We start from the raw sequence: 22,171 nt of genomic DNA, 5'->3' as shown, positions 1-22,171 counted from the left end.
CCGCTCACCAGCGCACCTAAGCCGGGGGCAGAGTACGATGGACAGCGCCCCGAGCCCCTAGGCAGAGTGATCGACAATTGCCACTATCTGCTCGCACGCGTCCGACAATCAACACAGTGGTGAGCGCGGGCTCGTTAAGCGGGCGCGGAACAGCTGTGCCAGCGGAGAAGACAGGATAAAGCGACCTGGCAAACCCTGATCGGGGGTTAGCGTTGCCAGTACACGGCACGACGCCGGATGGGTGAGGACCGCTTTGCTGTAACCAATACTGCGGTGACCACACCGAGATGACCTGAGGAGAGAACCTCGATACGAGAGCTCATGAGAAGGGTTCTGACCACACTGAGGGACCGATGCGAAGATTTGGAGGCAAGAACCCGCCGCTAGGGCTGCAACTAACGATTATTTTGATAATCGATTAATCTGCCGATTATTGTTTCGATTAATCGATTAATCGATTAATGTTGTCTGAACGCCCCCGTTGAGAAACGATGCTATAGACACTTGATTCCCTGACAGTGTGTGAAACCTTTACCATACTGGGAGCAGTGGTATGGCTTCTAACCAATGTGTGTTTTCTGATGTCTCTTTAGCCTTATTAATAAAGATTCGGAAAATTATTCTGACCATCGTATTATCTTAGTTTAATGTCATTTCAATGAATCATATAACTTTTATTTACAACAAGCACAACACAAAAATCGCTATTATGCACCGTGTTTGTCCGGGAATAACACCGGCTGTGGAGGTGGTAAAAAAACACAATACTCCTTTGCTAACTTCACCATCTGTCTACGGTCATTTTGAGCTCTTAACCACCGCGCTGACACCCCGAGAAGTTATGCCTTTAACCGTAAACTCGATGAACCGGGAGTTCGCCCGCAGCCGTCCAGCCATTTTCACCATTCACTCATGAGTCAAATGCCGGTTTTAACAGGGAATTCGCTCCGCGCTGTGTCCACGGTGATAGGAGTGGAGGATCGACTCCATTCAAAAACTTTTGAATTCCCTGGCTTCTCCTCTTTCCGGACACGTTTGAATTGTTATCCTAACCCCCGGTAAACCGAAGTTATTAACCCGCAAACGGCACCGTGTTTGTCTGTGAATAACACCGGCTGTGTCAAATTCCGGTAGATTCGCGTCTTGTCGCTGTTTCCCGATGATGATACTACAGTTCATAAAGCAGACAAGTGAAGGCAGTGGTTTTAAGGGTTCAAAAAACATGACTTTATTATGTGTACATAGCTTCCTCTCTCTCTTTCTCTTTCTCTCCAAAAAAATCACTGCTGTTGCTGTGTACACCCGGAAGCTTTTCGCCAGGCTGCGTGTGACGCGTAACTCCGCCTACTATCCTCTACTCCTCCTACTAGTCCGGGTCGGTTTGTGTATAATGGAAACCAGAACAGATCAAAAGTGACCCGACCTGACCCGACCCGACCCGACCTGACCCGACCCGGGCCGACATATGGAAAAGCGGCTTTAGTTCACTGAAACTCTCCCCACACTGAGAGCAGTGGTGTGGCTTCTATCCAGTGTGTGTTCTTTGATGTGAATTTAGGCTTTGTTGTTGACTGAAGTTCTTCCCACATTGGGAGCAGTGGTAAGGCTTCTCTCCTGTGTGTATTCTCTGATGTACCTTTAGGTTTTCTAATAGACTGAACCTCTTCCCACACTGAGAGCAATGGTAGGGCTTCTCTCCTGTGTGTGTTCTTTGATGTGAATTTAGGTGGTGTTGTTGACTGAAGTTCTTCCCACACTGAGAGCAGTGGTAGGGCTTCTCTCCTGTGTGTGTTCTACGGTGTGATTTTAGGCTTTTTTTGTGACTGAAGTTCTTCCCACATTGGGAGCAGTGGTATGGCTTCTCTCCTGTGTGTATTCTCTGATGTACCTTTAGGTTTTCTAATAGACTGAAACTCTTCCCACACTGAGAGCAATGGTATGGCTTCTCTTCTGTGTGTGTTCTCTGATGTGCCTTTAGAGTTTGAAGGTGACTGAAGCTCTTCCCACACTGGGAGCAGTGGTATGACTTCTCTCCTGTGTGTATTCTCTGATGCACCTTCAGGCTTCCTAGTTCACCAAAACTCTTCCCACACTGGGAGCAGTGGTATGGCTTCTCTCCTGTGTGTATTCTCTGATGTACCGTTAGGTTTCCTAGTTGACAGAAACTCTTCTCACACTGGGAGCAGTGGTATGGCTTCTCTCCTGTGTGTATTCTCTGATGTCTCTTTAGATTTCCTAGGCTACTGAAACTCTTCCCACACTGAGGGCAAGGGTAAGTATGTTTTCCTTTGTGAGCCTGTGGTTCTTTATGGTTTCCTGATGTGGTGAAGCTGGACTCACTCTCTGAGCCTGGGTTGGAGCTCTCCCCTGTAAGAATAGCAACACAGACAAGATGAGAAACATGAGCAACAAGTAGTGCTTCCATCGACTCAGCAGTGCCAGAAATAACAACATCTGGCATCTGTAGAACGCCATGACTGAACAGAGTTCAAGAGACACTTGGGAGAAACTAAAAACACGCTGTCATACTAAGCAAGTATTGACTGTTACAGTTGTACACTGGATGGTGAGTAATATTCATCCATTAGTGGATTGAGGGGTGGCTGAGTTTCAGCAGCATGGCTCTACTCCTGTAACACCCACCACCCCATGCTTGTTTCCATGCCTTGTCTCTCTAGCCTAGTTATGCTTTCTCTATTAATTAATGGTTAATGTTTTAACACCATAGAGCATTGACTAGGTTGTACAATAATTAAAATATTAATTTTAGACAAATTCATGAACTTCCAACTCACTATTGTTCTCCTCTCCATCCTCTCCTCCTTCCTCTTCTTTCACAACCACATCTTTCTCCTCCACTTCTTCTTCTTCTACCTCTTCTTTCACCATCATAGTTTTTTCCTCCACTTCTTCCTCCTCCTCCTTCACCACCACATCGTGTTCCAGTGTTTGACTGCAGTTCTCCAGCTTCACTGTCACCATCTCTGGACGCCACTGTGTGCTTGTCTGGGCTGGAGAACCACAGCCAGAACCCAGGGACTCTGTGGACTTGGGTTCAGACATGGTAGCTGGGCTGGGAGATGGATCTATGTAGGGTAAACAAAGGTAGAGGCAATTTACCCAACATTCAGATTACCAAACACGTAACAGTGGATACTGTGGCAACCCGCTCACCAGCGCACCTAAGCCGGGGGCAGAGTACGATGGACAGCGCCCCGAGCCCCTAGGCAGAGTGATCGACAATTGCCACTATCTGCTCGCACGCGTCCGACAATCAACACAGTGGTGAGCGCGGGCTCGTTAAGCGGGCGCGGAACAGCTGTGCCAGCGGAGAAGACAGGATAAAGCGACCTGGCAAACCCTGATCGGGGGTTAGCGTTGCCAGTACACGGCACGACGCCGGATGGGTGAGGACCGCTTTGCTGTAACCAATACTGCGGTGACCACACCGAGATGACCTGAGGAGAGAACCTCGATACGAGAGCTCATGAGAAGGGTTCTGACCACAATGAGGGACCGATGCGAAGATTTGGAGGCAAGATCCCGTCGCTAGGGCTGCAACTAACGATTATTTTGATAATCGATTAATCTGCCGATTATTGTTTCGATTAATCGGATACAGAAAAACCGGGAAAAAATGATTACTTTTTTTGGGGGGGGGGGGGATTTATTTTGCAAATTTTATTTTATGTTTTCTAAATCAGCCAGGCCTATACATATACATGTGCAAAATGAATAACTATTAATAAAAAATAAAAAATAATATAAATAAAAAAGGCTTTGCTACATCAAATAGGTTTAACAACAGGCCATGGACTATGGCAGTAGATTGTTTCAATAAAGTAGTTGGACTCTAGCTCAATACATGCATTGTTTTAGGTAATAACTTTGCTTAATGTAAAGGTCAGTAACCCAAAGTGCAATATAGGCTACAGACAAGACACTAATGTTTTTATATAACAGATATGCTCCAAAACAATGCAATGTGTCCTCTCACTCCATACAATAGGCTAGGCGACAGTCAGTGCCTCACTCTAACTCACAGGTAGCTTGGTAGGCTACCACTAGCTAGCCTTTAGCTTATCACCTCTGCTCTACCACTGACGTTAGCCAGCTAGCTAAATACACTTGTCATGCAATATTGAATTCATGAATGCGAGCAAACACTCACTGGCTATCGCATTACATTACAGTCATTTAGCTGACGCTTCGCCAGAACTCACACTAACGCATTTGCATGGAGAGCAGGAGACGAAGGGCTGAGCCCAGCAGGACTTGTATAATAAAACAATAGGAAGTTAGCTGTAACCCTCCTCTATAGAAACATAGTTAGTGTAACCCTCCTCTATAGAAACATAGTTAGTGTAACCCTCCTCTATAGAAACATAGTTAGTGCTCTGGTTCTCAGCACAGCTACGCAGACTACAGCTGGACGAGCAGCGTAGTGACAGTCAGCTAGCGGCAGCAGCGAGCTAACCCTGCTAGCTAACTCACTAGCATGTCCTGACAGCAGACAGCAGACAGCTTCACTCTCAAGGCTTTTGAGTAGCATGATTTAAATGTAGCCGCTGCGCCGGTGTAGGTACCGGATTTTCCCACTTTTCCGGTTCCGGTCATAGGTTCTGCCCTTTCCGGCCATAGGTAGCGCTATGATTCGCGATGCCTACACCGGCCGCAAGACAGCGTGGCGTGCGTCAACAGGAAGTAGGTTTGTTATGGAAACAAAACCCGACAAAAAAAACTATTTATTTTTTATTTTATTTTTAAACGAGGAATCGATAATGGCATTCGTCGCCAACGAATTTCATTATCGATTTTTATCGATTTAATCGATTCGTTGTTGCAGCCCTACCCGTCGCTGTAACATCCGCATCACGGGAGTGAAGGAGAGACGTGAGCATGGAAAACACCCATCTCAGTTTGTGGCTACCATGCTTAAGGAGGCTCTGAGGGGCCTTGAGAAGCCTCCGACACTAGACCGGGAACCACCGCACTCTCCGCAGCAAGCCGACGCAAGATAACCTACCACCGCGGGCATGGGTAAAAAAGAGAAAAAGAGATTCCGCTAAAGGAGGCTATAGAAATGAGGTGAAGACAGCCAACGGTGACTAGATTCGTATCCTACCAGACTTCACCCAGGCTGTGAGTAAGCAACAGGCGGCCTTCACAGAGGTGAAAGGCCTACTTCGGGGCTGTGAAGGAGTTCGCTACGGCCTGAGATACCCAGCGACATTGATGAACAACATCAGATGGACAGGTGACGAGTTTCAAAGATCCAAGACTAGCCAAGGAGTTTGTTTTTCAAAAAGGTGGTGCGCAAGGATCCATAATGGACGTATTTGTTTGGTTTCACTGATTACGCACGCACAAGGTAGAGTGGAAAAGGACGTGAAACCACCACTACACAGACATTATGGGTGAGAACGAGTGGGTCACGCTTTGCTGTATATTGCCAATGTTATGGAATGTTCGATCCCCCCACTTGCAAGTTCTCTTGGACAAACAGGTGTGCTGTTCGGTTGATGTATTTAACAGGTCGAAGAGTTAAGAGCTATATTTGGTTCATTATTATTATTATTATTATTAGGTTTCTGTGAAGAAGACAGGCAAATATGTGATTAAAATGTAATGTTAGCATGACGTCCCTCCACAAACACAGTTACCCATAGTGTTCCATCTTACCCATGGAGCAGGGGAACACATCGTTACACATGACGGAGCCACGGCCGCTGCCCGATGCAGGAACGTCCTCTGGGAGACGCTCTCCAGCCTCCTCCTCCTCCCAGGCCTGAGTAGCCACCCCTGGCTCTTCCTCTCCGGCCTCGGTCTCCTCCTCAGGCTCCTCCCCCTCGTGCGTGACCTGTAGAAAGACAAGTGGATGAACGAGATGGATAATGGATAATGGATTAACATATTACCATCCCCTTTTTCACCTCTTGTCCCGCCTCCTCTCCTCGACAGCTTCTCTTCTTGGAGCCTGCATTGGCCCCTGCTGCTGCCCCCTCCTCCTATGAAAGGAAAAGTGAAAGAATTAATATTTTGGCATGCATAAGTGTAAGTGCTTTAACCTTTTCCTCCTCTGCACTCACTCACCGGCAGCCTCCTCTTCACGCGGCGGTACTTCTTACGAAGACTGTCCAGCTCTGCCTCGAGCTGGGCGATCTTGCGTGCCTGGTTCTCCGCCTTGCTCTGGCACTCCGGGTGGGTGCACCCCCACCCCAGCTCCTCTGCAGAGGTTTGAGGGGTCACACCAGGGTCAGCACCATCGTCAATTAGCACCTCGAGGTCGAAGGTGCTGATCAAGCCGGCGGCGGCTGGGTCGGCCCGCAGCGCTGCCAACTGGCTCACGGCCTCCGCCCGCCTGGCCACTGCAAAAAGGGCCTCCAGCCTGGCAGACGACATCTCCGGGTGTCCACCCGCCAGGTGCCTGTCCAGCCCGCTCCCCTTATAAGGGCAGCCCACGGCCGGACAGGGTTCCCCAGGGTTCTGGATCTTTATCCTTCCCGTCGCCAGATCCAGGAGGATTTTCTTCTCCTTACTGTTCCTCACGTTGTGCTGGTTCACTAGGTGCTTGGGCAGTGCCACCAGCCTCTTGTTGCACAGCGGGCAGACGCAGGAAGGCCTCGGAACAGCCATTACTAGAAGAAGAAGAAGAAAAAAAAAAGAAGAGAGTATCTCTTTAGATGGTTGAAAAATTAAATACTTTGTAGCGCCACCTAGCCATGCCATGCACTTAATCACCCCTTGGTACCCAAACCATACTGTCCATTTGGGCACCCACAAAGGTTCCTGAATGGACACTCCAGCTAAGACGCTATGAAAGTGATTTTTGTAAACAATGTAAGCTAATTTGTCAATAAATTTGCTCTAAGAAGACGTGTCACGTGACAGCTTCTCCTCAGATTGGATGAAGACTTCATAGAGAAGGCTTTGGAGATGAAACAACGCTTCCTTGAATACATATTATAGCCCCGGTACCTGAAAAGGGTAGTGGGGTAGTAGTGGTGGTCTAGTGGATAGTGAGTTGGACTTGTGATCGGAAGGTTGTGAGTTCAAATCCCGCCTGAAACCACACCACTACTAGTGTGCCCCTGAGTAAGGCACTTAGCCCTCAGTTACTCCAGGGGGAATGTCCCTGTAATTCGGAATTGTAAATCGCTTTGGATTGAAAGCGTCTGCTAAATGGCAACATTTTAATTTAAATTAACATCAAGCTAAACCTTGCCAATAAAGTCCATCAAAGAAAGAGGCGTAGAGTGGCTTTTCAAATCAGGTATATTGAACTGGTAAAAACTGCAAGACAAACAGCACAAAACATGTTTCAACAGGATGTAAACAAACAGTGGCTAGCTAGAAAGTCCGTTATTTTTTGAACTAACAATCTAGCTACAAAATAATAACTAAAACGTAATATTCCCAACAAATGATGACTAATATATAAAGCTATCAATCCAACACTTGATATTTCGTACTTACAATATTGCTTTGTGTCAATCTGAACATGGATGTTAAATGATAATGGAGAGCAAACATACGTCAGTATATACTAATTGAGTATGCTAGTATGCAGTATGCTAGTATGCAGTATGCTAGTATGCAGTATGCTAGTATGCACCGCTGGACTGGCCATACAATCTTTCTGCCCGCTGGCAGATGGGCCGCGCTAGTTTTGGGCCGGTCGGTCCGCCTGACCCGTAAAAAAAAAAAAGTAAGAAGCTAGCAGAGGATGCCTCAAAATGTCAGAAACTGACAGATATGTTCTCTGCATCGACTGTGGGGGCTAGGCCTACTACAGCTGCCACAGCAAAATCTTTACCGCTAACTAACGTTAGCACTGATGTGCCGTTAGCAATTGAGGAGGAGACAGAGGACACAGCTAGAGAGGTAAGCAATGTTGTTACTTGGTTTTACAAAAGCAAAGTTATGTTAGTCGCTTGCATTGGCCAGATTAAGGGAGCAGCAGCAGAGAATGTCTTATGACTTATGCTAACCCGTACAGGCAGCATGATTGCATTGCGCTTCACCAGGACTTGGCTGGAATTCATGCACACACAGTGATCTCTCTCGTGGTGTAACGTTAGTGCTGCTTGGCTGTGGACTCTATAGCTAACGTTAGATGGGGGTGTTCTGCATTTTGTGACTTTCTATTTTGTTGCTAGCTAGCAAGTTGAGGTATCACTGTCACTGACATAAATGCAATAGGCCTACCAACAATGGGTGTTAATAATACTTTTTATTTGAAAATAAAAATATTTTTAAAAAAATCTACACTAGCCTAGTTCAGAACTAATGAATGCTTTTTATTGCATGGAGAAATAAAACTCATGCAGTCTGCAACCCAATAATGTTGTCTTGCAACCTTCCATTTGAAATGACTGGGCTTCTGGTGTAACATAATGCAATCATGCAGCCTGTGTGTACATGTAAATGAGAACTTTGCTGATTTTGACAACCAGTTAGTTTACTTCTCTGTCCATGTCTTGTTGAACCAGGTTGAGCTGCTGCTGCCCTCCCCAGAAAAGCAGAGTGTCAGGGAAAGAGAGGAAAAGGAGAGAGAAAAAGATGAAACAGAGGAAACAGAGTGCCACGTTCAGGACTTCAATTACTTTGCCTGTCCTGAGCCTTCCATGCTAGATCACTTTTTAGATTACCACCCTCAGCAGAGAACCAAAAATACAGCAGCACAAAAGTATTTCACATGTGCAGATGGCACCAGTAGGAAGTGGCTCACATATTGCGAAGAACAGCATACATTGTTTTGTTTTGTCTGTATGGCATTTGGCAATAGCACTGACCCCAGAACATTTATTACTGGAATGACAGGATGGAGATGTGCGCAACAGAATGTGGAGGAGCATGAAAAGAGTGCTACACACCGAAAGTGTGCTGAAGCCTATTTTCTAAGAAGTAGAAAAGGAGATATCCAGAGCAAGTTTGCTGGCAGTCTGCTCATAGGCAGCAAGTAAGAAAGAAACGCCAGGTTTTGGAGTGTGTTGTGGATGTGGTGAAGGTGATAGGCAAGAGGGGCTTGAGCTACAGGCATGTGGAGAACGAGGCAGCATACAAGTGGGACGACAGTACCCTGGATCATGGCAACTTTTTGGAGCTCATCCTTATAATAGGAAAGTGCAATGTTAGCCTCAAAGAGCATCTTGAGGAGTGCATTAAAAAGAGCAAAGAATTGCATGCATCCAGTGGAACAAAAGGTAGAGGGTCCCTCGTCACCTTACTGTCCAAGACCACTGTAAACTCAGTGATAGACAGTATTGGTCATCTCATTCAGGAGACCATCGCAAGTGACATACAAAAAGCTGGAATGTTCACTGTTCAGCTCGACACCACACAGGACATAACCAGCCAGGATCAGTGTGCCGTCGTTATTCGGTACGTGACAGAGGAAGTCCATGAGAGGCTGGTTGCTGTGGTGAAGTGCCATGCATCCACAGGGCAATACTTTGTGGAATTGCTCTCTGGGGTCCTGGATGGTCTGAAACTGGACAAGGCCATGTGCATCGGCAACTCAACAGATGGAGCTTCAAATATGCAGGGTCAGTACAGAGGCTTTTCAGCACTTATGGCATCCCAGTCTCCTACTCATGTCCATGTATGGTGCTATGCCCATGTACTGAATCTTGTCCTGGCAGACACGACTGGAAGTGTTTTGGAAAGTGGATCTCTGTTCAGTCTACTAAACGACGTGGCAGTCTTCATCAAGGACTCATATCAGAGGGTCATACTGTGGGACAATGAAGTGTCACTAACCCGGCTCAGGGAAAGTGACAAAATAGGGAGACAAGTCGAAGGTAAAGGTAAATTATTCTTTTATTATTAACTAAAGAAAATAAGTCATTGAGAAATGGGATGTGATAGTCAGTTTATCAGTTGTGTAGGGTGTGGGTGAGTGATCTGTAATGTGGAATGTTGTAAGGTGTAAACAAAGGAACAAAACGTTGCCACTAACAAAGGAATCAAAAAAGCATAACCTGTATGGAGAGAGAGAGATAGGGACTGATCCCCAATGCACAACCTAAATAGCCACAGGTGTGCTACATCAGCCAATCAGGCCCCCTCTCCCCACTGCCATCCTGCAACACAATCAGAACAAGACAGCAGTGGAGGGAGGAGACCGTAACACCCCCCCCATAAAATGTGGGGACTAAAAAGGACCCAAAACCATTTCAAAACACTAACGTCAAATTTACAAAATAAACTTATCCCCATAGCCACCAACCTACTCACCACAACAGCACCCCCCCCCAGGCCACACCGCACACCTCAGCAACCACGGCCTATGGAAGCAATTTAAGAGGGTGAAGAGTAGGGTTGGGTACCGAAAATCGGTACCGGTAGGTACCGGTTACTTTACATTCGGTATGTACCCGTACCGAATCGCAAAGGAGATTTCGGTACCTCATTTCGGTACTTTTCTATCTCGCTCCGGTGTCTACTGGTGACTCGTGGCGTCACATCGCCTAAATTTCCACTCAGTGAAAGCAGCGAGTACGGAAGGATAACGAGAAGGTTGCTAATAGCAACTTCCGCTAGCGGGTTGGCATAACGCGACGCTCGACTTATGGGTGCGTTCCGTAAACTCGTTCTGGAATTCTGATCACCACTCGTGGAATGCCTTCTGTCCAATCAAATTACTTGCTCCCCTTATGACGTCGGGCCCAGTGTGCGCTGCGACGCTCTCTGAGCAAGTTTACGAACACAAGCCTTTGATTGGACAGTGCACTCCAGGATTCGACGCGTCTGTTGATGACGTAGTGCGGATGTGTGGCTGCGTCTCTGCGAGGTGGACAACATGATCGGGGATCTCCTGATATTCGGGTACTGTGTCAGATCATGTATATATCATGTAGATATATCCTTATCCTACTACTGTGTCTGAAAAATGAATCGTCATGTCATCATGGACCAGAGAGGGGGAGGGGAGTAGTAGTAGCTGAGCGGCAACAGAGTTTGGATTTTGACGAGGTGGAGGGCTCCAGTTCATCAGAGTTATATTTCCTCTCGGTCTTCTTGGTTCTGGGGGCTATGCAGGCCTCTTCACTAGATCCCTTTTCTAAGAATATTCTGATGTCCTTGAGGGGCTGCCGAACAAGTGTGTACTCGTATTCGACATCAGTACCGACGATAGGCACCGCCAGCTTAATGGAGTCCCCAAGGCTCAGGAGTTTTATTTTAATTTATTTTAATTTGAGTGTATATTTAACTAATATATATTGTGCCTCAGCAATAAAAAAGTGAAAAGCTGTTTAATGTTGTCGACCGTGTTATTATAATATATATATATATATATGTCATTTTAAAAAATCAAAAGTACCGAATTAAGTACCGTTTTGGTACCGGTACCGTTTTTAAAGTATCGGTTAGGTACCGGTACCGTTTTTAAAGTATCGGTTAGGTACCGGTACCGGATAAAACCCAAACGGTACCCAACCCTAGTGAAGAGAGCCAGGGGAAGGATACAAAAAGGGAGAGGCTGATGACCAGGAAAAACCAAAATAAAAAAATCAAAAGATGCGGTAACCACAACCATACTCTCAACCAGGGTCAATCAAAAATGTAACTAGGGATGCTCCGATCTGGATTTTTGGGACCGATACCGATCACCGATTTTTTTCCTCAAGATCAACCGATACCGATTTTTTTTTAAATACATAATTGTAGGCCTACTGACTGGATAGCCTACATATTTTTTGCTTTTTAGACAAAAGTTTTGATCCATTAGGCACCAAGCAAACGCAGACCCATTTTTATGGCATAGTAAAAGTCTGGCCTATCACCCAGTTAGGGCCTGAAGCCCAAGTCAGTGATATGGCTGTATAAAAGACATCATAAACGTGGCCTTCATGGTTTACATACTGTTACGTCCTCCTATGTTTTCTGTTCAGTTATCTGTCTTCCCCAGGGAAAAAAATAAAAAAATTAAAAAAAATAAATAAAAAATAATAATTTTTGCGATTGGCCATTTTTGCCAATCACCGATCGAGTCATTTGGAGTGAAATCGGCCGATTTAAATCGGTGGCCGATAAATCGGAGCATCCCTAAATGTAACCACGACCGCCTGGTTCAAAGAACAGAAAAAGCCTCCGCCACCATCAAATAAAAAACAATAGAAGAGCTGCCAGGCCAACATACATTTTACCAGCTCCAAAAGCCCAGACAGTAGCAGGTCAGCAAGAGACTCTGATTTAATCAGTCTTCCTACAAAAACACAAACAAGGCCAGCTACACCCTCACCTTCCTGCGCTGCCACCACAGGACCAGGAGGAGAGCTGGGCACTTCCACACAAATTGTACAGACAACTCGATCAACAGATGTACCAATGGCAGGAACAGAACACAATGGTACAGACTCTGTAAGCTGGTTAGACTTTGCTGTCTGGCAAATATGGCATGCTCTAATGTAGGCTGAGATATCTCTCTTCACACGAGGCCAATAGAAATTACACAAAATGTGGTCATAGGTCTTCTGGACCCCTAAATGACCAACCACATCAAAGATTCAGACTAGGGATGCACGATATGCATTTTTTCCAACCGATACCGATATTTACCCGCTTCTCGTGGCCGATAACCGATACCGATACCGATATTATTATTATTTTATTTTTTCTTTCCTAGCACCAGGGGAGCTCCCCCTCCCACATTTCGTTGTTTGGTACCTGTACTATATCAATGACAATAAAGACCATTCAGATATAATTTCACAGTTGATAACCTGTAGTTCATGCACACCTGAAGGTAAGAAAGGCTATGTAGTGAGCAAAGATTGATGATTTAATATTCCATAGTGATCTCACCAAATCTAACTTACATCACTATTGTTAACACAACAAAGAGAACACTTCTGACTCTTCAAATGTTCATTTATTATTTCCTCTAACAAACAGAATCTGTTAGACAGTGCACAATGCTTTTTTTAGCCAAAGTTCATAAAGATCTTATGTTAACCGTAGCTTTAGACAGTATACTGTATGTTTACATGTATATGTTAACCATCGCTTTAGACAGTATACTGTATGTTTACATGTACATGTTAACCATAGCTTTAGACAGTATACTGCATGTTTACATGTATATGTTAACCATAGCTTTAGACAGTATACTGCATGTTTACATGTACATGTTAACCATAGCTTTAGACAGTATACTGTATGTTTACATGTACATGTTAACCATAGCTTTAGACAGTATACTGCATGTTTACATGTATATGTTAACCATAGCTTTAGACAGTATACTGCATGTTTACATGTATATGTTAACCATAGCTTTAGACAGTATACAGTATGTTTACATGTATATTCATTACATGTAAGTTCATGAAATCCACAATGGCTTTTTTTTCGCGGCTAGGCTACCGTGTTCTGCTACAACGAGTGCTTGATATTCCTTCCATACAGCGTGCTTGCAATGGTGATTCTTCAGGTGACTTATTAGATTCGTTGTGTTGTAACTCGTAGACCTTTGCCCTCCTCTCCGAACTTTTGTTGAACATGTATTGCAAATTGCAAACGCAATATCTGCCTTAGAAATTGTGAAGAATGTCCACACCGGGGAAGGCATGTTTCGCTCGCGTCTCGTCTATACAAACTGCGTGCCTGAGCGCGGAAACCGGAAGCAGAGCGCGGAAACCGGAAGCAGAAATATTTCCGGCTTCATATTATCGGTTAAATATCGGCTACATTTTATAATAAATACCGATACCGATAAACATTAATTCCCCAATATCGGGCCGATAAATATCGGTGCCGATAATATCGTGCATCCCTAATCAAATCTAAAGGACGGGGTCTCATTCCTCGCCTCAAAACTAACAGGACGAAACCCAGATGAGCTCCGCCTCTCACTGCGGTCCCAGTCACGAGCACGTAGCTCCCCCAACCTGCCGTTGTGCGTTAAAACAAAGTTATCAGCTAACACTGCTGCCTCAGAAGCTGTACACACCTCGCGTTCACCAAGATATACAGCAAGGTGCTCAGGAACAGAATCTCTGAACTGCTCCAACACAATTAACTGACACAACTCCTCATAGCTGGTAACAGATGAGGCAGAGCACCACCGATCAAACTGTAACGTCAACTCACGGACAAAATCAACATGAGATTGCTCGTTACGCCGCTTTGCAGTTCTAAAACGTTGGCGGTACGCTTCCGGAACTAGGGATGCTCCGATCTGGATTTTTGGGGCCGATACCGATCACCGATTTTTTTCCTCAAGATCAACCGATACCGATACCGATATTTTTTAAAATACATAACTGTAGGCCTACTGACTGGATAGCCTACATATTTTTTGCTTTTTAGACAAAAGTTTTGATCCATTAGGCACCAAGCAAACGCAGACCCATTTTTATGGCATAAGTCAAGTAAAAGTCTGGCCTATCACCCAGTTAGGGCCTGAAGCCCAAGTCAGTCGATATGGCTGTATAAAAGACATCATAAACGTGGCCTTCATGGTTTACATACTGTTACGTCCTCCTATGTTTTCTGTTCAGTTATCTGTCTTCCCCAGGGGAAAAAAAAAAAAGAAGAAAAAAAATAAATAGAAAAAAAATCGTTTTTTGCGATCGGCCATTTTTGCCGATCACCGATCGAGTCATTTGGAGTGAAATCGGCCGATTTAAATCGGTGGCCGATAAATCGGAGCATCCCTATCCGGAACCAATTGATAAGCACGCAAAATTGCAGTTTTAACTAAGGAATAGTCCCTACAGTCAGCCCTACTTAGAGCAGAGTAGGCCTCCTGGGCTCCACCCGTAATCACGCTCTGTAGGAGCAAGATGCGGTCTGAATCAGACCAACGTCTAACCTCAGCCACTCGCTCAAATAGTAAAAAAAAACAGTCAAGGTCTCGCTCATTGAACTTAGGCACAAGCTTTAGGTTAGTAGAAATATCAAAATGGGGACCCACACGTTCCCTAGCGGGGTCGGAATCATAGAGAGAAAAAACCCCGACATCTTTACCCTCCTTAATTAACTTAAGATGCTCCCATTTAAATTCTAATTTAGCATTTTCTAAACTTTTCTCATGCTCTTGCTGCAACAACAATAACTCCTTCTGTTGGTCAAAAGTCAAATGACTACTCACGGGAGTTGGGGTAAGCGGAAGGGTTAGAGATTCCTCCAGGATACCAGCTTGAATCAGATTGTCCATCACGACCGTTCTTAAAGTCTCCTTGAGACGGCTAACAGTTTTACTTATTTCAATCTTATGGAGATCCGCGATTTTCAAAAGTTGGTCCTTACTACATCTCTCTAACAACTCCACTGATGGTTTCTGCATGAACTCTTCGACAATAGAAGCCATGATTAATGTGCACGTAACTACTATAACAACAAATGCCTCCCCACCTGTTGAAGCACACAAAACAGTAGCAGTCGCAGTCGCACCGAGCGCAGCAATGGAGATATTCAACGGAGCTTCCCCAAATCCTAGATAGCTCAACCCTAGTCTTCGTAGTCTTTGTGTGGCTTCGTGGTGGGTAATTACGCACTCAATACCGCTAACACGGAACAAGTAACCAGCACGCTGGCGCACTCCCCCGTGCTACGGCGATGCCCCCGAGACCACTGCTCTAGCCACGGTTACCACACAAAATTAAAAAATAAATTTAAAAAAGCCCAACGCACTCCCCAAAGGAAATAAGCCGCTATGCCTAACATGGGGAAGAAGGCATCAGCTCCTAAATCTCTCACCACTGCACAAGGAACAACCACACTCCTACCTAGGTGTCCCAACAGATAGTAGAGCAAATGGCGTCTCTAGCCTGGGCAAGTGTCTGGAGACAAACCGTAGTCCTCTCTCTCCCCCAGCACACAAACAAACACAAATAACTGTTGGCACAAATCACAACAGAAAGGTAACTAAGATGCCACAGCATCAACAAAACCATACCCAACTTATCTCCCAATTTTTTTTGCGCTTAACCAGTGTTTCCTCCAGGAATTTTTACCATGGTGGCGGGTAGTGCTGCGATTTTTTCGCGTGCACGCGCATGAAACGCGCACGCGCGCTCAAAACAACGACGTCATTTCAGCCAAAACTCGAAAATAAAATGTTTTCCTGTAAATTAAAAACAAGGGTAGTCCGTCCGTCCGTCCCTCTCTGGAATGGAATGGAATGGACTTTATTTGTCATTGCTACAGTACAGGTACCAGACAACGAAATGGTCCATTAAATAAAATGACACGGTTCAAATGTTCACGCCGGCAGTCCGGCTCTCACACATACTGGCAGCGTCCCGGTCTGACTTAGCTCTCGTTTGTGCACGGCTTTCTTTCTTTCCTTCCTTCCTTCCTTCCTTTATGTGAAGTGGCCGGTCCCGGGCACAGCTGCCTCGCATCCGCTCAACGAGCCCGGCGGTTCGGTGCTGCGCTGATTAGCGGATGCGGGACAGCTGTGTGAGCGGATCGCTCCATCTCTCATCTTGATGAAGATGAATGATCTTTATTGTCATTGTAACAGGTACAACGTAATTTAAATGAGGAATCACAAAACAGTTTTGCAAGCGCGTCGCTTCACGCTTGTGGGTGTGTCTAGCGCTGTGAAGGTCTGAAAAGCGGCCTAAATTTTTTTTTTTTTTTTTGGGTTGAGAAATCTGCATGGTGGCGGAGGAAATTCCATCGTGGCGGACCGCCACGATGAAATGCATGTAGAGGAAACACTGCGCTTAACAAAGAACCAACCAAAGAACAACGAACCAACGAACTAACCAATTTAACAAAAAACCAACCAAAAATCAACCAACCCAAATCACTGAAACTATCAAACAGTGAAACAAAAGAGCGCTAACCAAACTACAACAAAAGGTCCTACAACAACTAAATCCGACGGCCGAGCCCCCATTTGTCACTAACCCGGCTCAGGGAAAGTGACAAAATAGGGAGACAAGTCGAGGGTAAAGGTAAATTATTCTTTTATTATTAACTAAAGAAAATAAGTCATTGAGAAATGGGATGTGATAGTCAGTTTATCAGTTGTGTAGGGTGTGGGTGAGTGATCTGTAATGTGGAATGTTGTAAGGTGTAAACAAAGGAACAAAACGTTTGCCACTAACAAAGGAGTCAAAAAAAGCATAACCTGTATGGAGAGAGAGAGATAGGGACTGATCCCCAATGCACAACCTAAATAGGTACAGGTGTGCTACATCAGCCAATCAGGCCCCCTCTCCCCACTGCCATCCTGCAACACAATCAGAACAAGACAGCAGTGGAGGGAGGAGACCGTAACAGACCGTAACCTTGTCATGTTTTAAAGACTGCAGCCTTTCCGTTTGTGTTGGTTGATCTGGAGTTCACAGGCAGCGTTTTGACTTGGTGAGTATACACTATATAGACATGCTGCAAATCAGTTTTTTGATTCCCATAATATTCTGATCTGAATCTGTCATGTAATCATTCCTCTCTCCTTCTCTCTCTCTTGCTCTCTCTCTCTGTCTCATAGGATGCCTTCCCTTGTCATGTTTTAAAGACTGCAGCCTTTCCGTTTCTGTTGGTTGATCTGGAGTTCACAGGCAGCGTTTTGACTTGGTGAGTATACACTATATAGACATTCTGCAAATCAGTTTTTTGATTCCCAGAAGATTCTGATCTGAATCAGTTATGTAATCACTTATCATGTCTTCTCACTCCTTGGTCTCTTTATCTCTGCCCCTCCCTCTACTCTGTTCCTCTCACTATCTTTCGGATATGGCCATTAATTGTCCAGGTGGAGATTGAAAGGGCTGAGCCTTTCGGAACTGGGTGAGTATCCAATCTTTTCAGCTATAGCCATCTTTTACATGTGTTGCTGTACCATGTCTCACATTTCTCTTGTGTGTGTGTGTGTCTTTCTCTCTCTTCCCTATTGCATTGTCTGCATTTTTTTTTTACAGTGGTGTTATATTGAGTGATAATTGATATTGTTTGTATTTAAAATGTTAATAAATAATTGTAATTATTCCTATGACTGCAGAGCTTTTTGTTATACAACTACTTAACAGTATTAAAATGTTAATAAATCATTATAATTATTCCTATGACTGCCGAGCTTTTTGTTATACAACTACTTAAACAGTATTGAGTATGGGTATTGTTTGCTCAGCACAGCAGCCATGTCTCATCACCGTGGAGTACGTCAACAGTGAGTGAGTACACTGGTTCACACTTGCATTGGTATACTTGCTGTCCATGTCACTTACTCCGCTCTATAGGGGTTTTACAAATGGTATATTCAACAGACTGCCAGCATGTTGATCGGCGGTGTCGGACCGATTGTGTTGGGCCGGTCTGAGCCACATGGCAGGGCCTAATTTTTGTCCCAGTCCAGCCCTGCTAGTATGCCATTTCGAACACAGCCTATGCTAGCTGGCACAGTTAAGGCCCTTGCACACCAACGCGTTTTTTACGTCCGTTAAAAAAATAAATTAGAACTCATGTTGTGTCAACCACGCTTGCACACCAATCCGTAATTATTCGTCCGTCAAAAAAAAAAACGCAACAGGTTCGATTTTCTGCGTTTTCGCGTCCGTCAAAAGCGTTTTGAGAGTAGTTTATTTTTTTTTACTCTGGCCAACTCTGGCCACCGTACGAATGTACACTGAGGTAAACAGTGAGAGACATCTCTGAGGTAAATAGTGAGAGACACCACTGAGGTAAAGTAAAGTGATAAAATAAGAGAAAGTGATGGCCTCCGAGAAGCTAATCCTACTTGTGTCAGAGCACAAAGCTCGTTATGAAAAACAGAGTCGTGATTACAAAGATTCAGAATATAAAGACAGAATATGGCAGAGTATTGGAGAGCAGACTGGAATCGGGAATGGTATGTATTGATTACGAAAGATTAGACGTGGTCATTATTAGTTTTTCGTTTTTATTTTTAAATCATGTTCGAAATAAAAGATTCATTCATTCATTCGTAGACTAGTGATTGTGTTCTGGGTAGCTAGTTAGGTATGAATGCCATTTAGCAATAAGGGAGGACAATAATACAGTACTGTGCTACCTGGACCAGTCATACTGTATAAACCAACATAGAGGGCTAAGTCATATGGATATTCATCAGCAGTCTCTCATTCAGACATAGAGACGTTGGACATCATTACCCTGTCTCGTATACTGTCTCGTCATTTCTCCATAGAGATAGACGTGTGTCTGTGTGTGTGTGTGTGTGTGTGTGTGTGTGTGTGTGTGTGTGTGTGTGTGTGTGTGTGTGTGTGTGTTGGTGCGTACATGACATCTTTCATTCTGGGTGACCAAAATTAACGTCAGGGAGCAAGCGTCAATAAAAAATGGAAATACATGGAGGCAATGTCCTTCCTAAAATCGTCCACTACAAAGAGAAGGTAAAGTTAGCCTATCCAGAAATGCACAACAACAATGATGATGATGCTTACAGCAGAGTGCAACTTATTAGCCACACAGTATGGTTTCATAACGCAGATAACGCCTTCTTTCAACAGATCAGACAGTAATGTTCAATTTGATGAGGAGGATGAAACAGAGGATGAGGAGGACACACAAACAGAGAGCTCCAGTGTAGGGATGGAGACAGAGCAGACCAGCTCAGACTCTTCAGGTATAACAAGTTGAGATTTTTTTTTTTTTTATCATTTGCACCTACCACTGGTGTGTATAACTCAAAATTAGTTATATTTAGAGGAGAGGTAGGGTCACACTCAAAGAAGGGGGGAAAAGTCATTAAGTTCTCTGCATTTGGTTTAATACATCGTTTTGCATGCATGTGCTTCCTCCTCTGTGCATGCAAAACTATGGATTAAATCAAGTACTGAGAACTTTCAGATTTTTTCTTCTTTGAGTGTGACCCTACCTCTCCTCTAAATATAGCCCCTCCAGGTAGCCAGGGTGCCAAACGGGTGCAGAGGCAGGCAGAGTGTGGCGATGGGCTAGACCGGTACCTCCGTTGGAGAGAAGAGAGGGACGAGAGGAAAGAAAAGGTGGATCATGTGTTTCTGAGAAGCGGCGTGCTCTTGACAGGCGGAGGTTGAAGACGCGCTTGTCCTCTTCAAAAAAAGTTCGCAACGTAAAAAAACGCAACGGACCGGTGTGCAAGGTCTCTGTGCGTAACGTTTTTTTTCGGATGACGGATTAAAAAATACGCAGGCGTAAACGCACGCATTGGTGTGCAAAGGCCTTTACACTCCACCAACCGGAGCGTTAGCACGTTAGCTTAGCGTAAACTGGGACCGTCGTAACATCAACAACCACAACAACAACATCGCAGCTGCTACAGTACTTTTTATTTTTTAATAAATGACATCAACTACATATTCTCCCACATGACCATTACCCTCGTAAACATGAAGAATTATACATTATTACCTGTAATAAATCACGGAATGTCCAGTCAGCCGGATCGGGTAGAGTGGCTTTACTTGGCTTCGTAATACCCGCTTCACGTACGGCCCGAGCTCACAGCTTACGACACTGTCGTGCACATTACCGTAGTAACTGTAATACTATGGCATTACCCTATTTAAATAAATAATAATGTAAAGAAACAGAATACACCACTAGTCACGACGTCGATCTTCCGACGCAATGTGCCTCGATATAAGATGCCTGTGTCCATGTCAAAAAAAAAAAAAAAACTGACTACTCGAACGAAGCTCGTACGTCACACAAGCACCTAACCGATGTGTCAATCATTCCGCAGACGAGGCAGTGTTCCACGTTTCGTACTGCATAAAATGACGTGGAACTCATATTCGAGGGTTGTCGTCAGAGTTGAGACATATACGGACGCCAGTGGTGGTCTAGTGAGTTGGACTGATGATCGGAGGTTGTGAGTTCAAATCCTGCCTGAAACACCACCACTAGTGTGCCCTTGAGTAAAGCCCTCAATTACTCCAGGGGGAATGTCCCTGTAAGTCGCTTTTGGATTAAAAGCGTTTGCTAAATGGCAAATTCTATTATATTCATATCAGAAATGGCCACAACAGTTGCATGGGGTAGAGAGAGGACTCACACTGGACAGTGATGTCATCATGTTAGAGAGAAGACTCACACTGGACAGTGATGTCATCATGTTAGAGAGAAGACTCACACTGGACAGTGATGTCATCATGCTAGAGAGAAGACTCACACTGGACAGTGATGTCATCATGTTAGAGAGAGGACTCACACTGGACAGCGATGTCATCATGTTAGAGAGAAGACTCACACTGGACAGTGATGTCATCATGTGTCCTTCTACCGCTGCGCAGTGGAGAGCATCCTCACCTACTGCATCTGCGTGTGGTTCTCCAGCTGCACAGCCGCAGAGAGGAATGCGCTACAGAGAGTCGTGAGATCGGCCCAGAAGATCACCGGCGCCCCCCTCCCCTCTCTGGAAGAGCTGTACAACACACGCTGCCTCAGGAAGGCCTCCAAGATCTCCAGAGACCCATCCCACCCTGGGTACGAACACTTTGCTCGGCTGCCCTCGGACAGGCGGTTCAGGACCATGTTCGCAAGGACAAACAGACTGAAGCTCAGCTTCTACCCCAGGGCCATTCAGGCCCTGAACACAGCAAAGACCTAGGTTCTAGGTAGGGATGTCCCGATCCGATACTGAGATCGGATATCGACCCGATATTGGTCCTGAATGCTGGATCGGAGATCGGACCAGAAAAAAAAAAGGCTCCGATCCGCGTGCCCGATCCGCGTGCCCGTTCCGGCGTGTCGCTCAAGTGACGACAACAGTAGTCGCCAGTGGTCACGTGCATGACAGTTGGCTAGTAGCTTTGTGAGAGTCATGTCAGCAGTGTGGGAATACTTCAGTCTTAAAGACGAAAAAAGTCCATCAGCGGAATGCAAGATTTGCAAAATAACAGTTTCGAGGGGCGGCAGCGATGCTAATCGGTATAACACCACTAATGTAATTAAACATTTAAAAAAATACCATGTGGAACAGCACCAGGCCTACCTGCAAGCGTCTGCTACAAAGAAAAAGCCCCTGAAACAGCAGACATTGCTACAGTCAATGCAGAGGCGAGAGAAACTCCCCCCAGACAGCAAAATTGCAAAAGCAATAACAGAGAAATTGGTTCGGTTTATTGTGCTCGACGACCAACCACTTTCGGTGGTAGAGAATGTGGGGTTTCGGAGTTTAATTGAACACCTAGAGCCGCGTTATACTTTGCCCAGTCGGCATTATATAACCGAAAATGCCATCCCGAAA

General features: G+C 45.1%; 1 protein-coding gene across 1 annotated transcript; it reads right to left on the bottom strand.

The window, feature by feature from the left end:
• Window positions 1-1,085: 1,085 nt before the first annotated feature.
• Window positions 1,086-20,394, bottom strand: LOC308172617 (uncharacterized protein). Its single transcript, XM_080547537.1, has 6 exons — window positions 20,332-20,394; window positions 6,094-6,638; window positions 5,934-6,008; window positions 5,683-5,860; window positions 2,796-3,086; window positions 1,086-2,367 (listed from the first exon to the last, which is right to left on the bottom strand). Exons 2-6 carry the CDS (start codon window positions 6,634-6,636, stop codon window positions 1,526-1,528), a joined length of 1,929 nt encoding a protein of 642 aa, XP_080403663.1. The 5' UTR covers window positions 6,637-6,638; window positions 20,332-20,394; the 3' UTR covers window positions 1,086-1,525.
• Window positions 20,395-22,171: the final 1,777 nt, after the last annotated feature.

The sequence above is a fragment of the Nansenia antarctica genome (genome assembly GCF_963989245.1).
Source record: "Nansenia antarctica genome assembly, chromosome: 17".
Taxonomy (NCBI): domain Eukaryota; kingdom Metazoa; phylum Chordata; class Actinopteri; order Argentiniformes; family Microstomatidae; genus Nansenia; species Nansenia antarctica.
The sequence above is the reverse complement of the archived record's forward strand: the minus strand, read 5'-3'. Positions and strand labels throughout refer to the sequence as shown.

Coding starts and splice junctions, on each gene's coding strand:
- LOC308172617 (XM_080547537.1), bottom strand. CDS start 6,636: ATGGCTGTTCCGAGGCCTTCCTGCGTCTGCCCGCTGTGCAACAAGAGG. Junction 6,009..6,093: donor GCGTGAAGAGGAGGCTGCCG/GTGAGTGAGTGC, acceptor TTCCTTTCATAG/GAGGAGGGGGCAGCAGCAGG. Junction 2,368..2,795: donor GGATGGAGAGGAGAACAATA/GTGAGTTGGAAG, acceptor CTATTCTTACAG/GGGAGAGCTCCAACCCAGGC.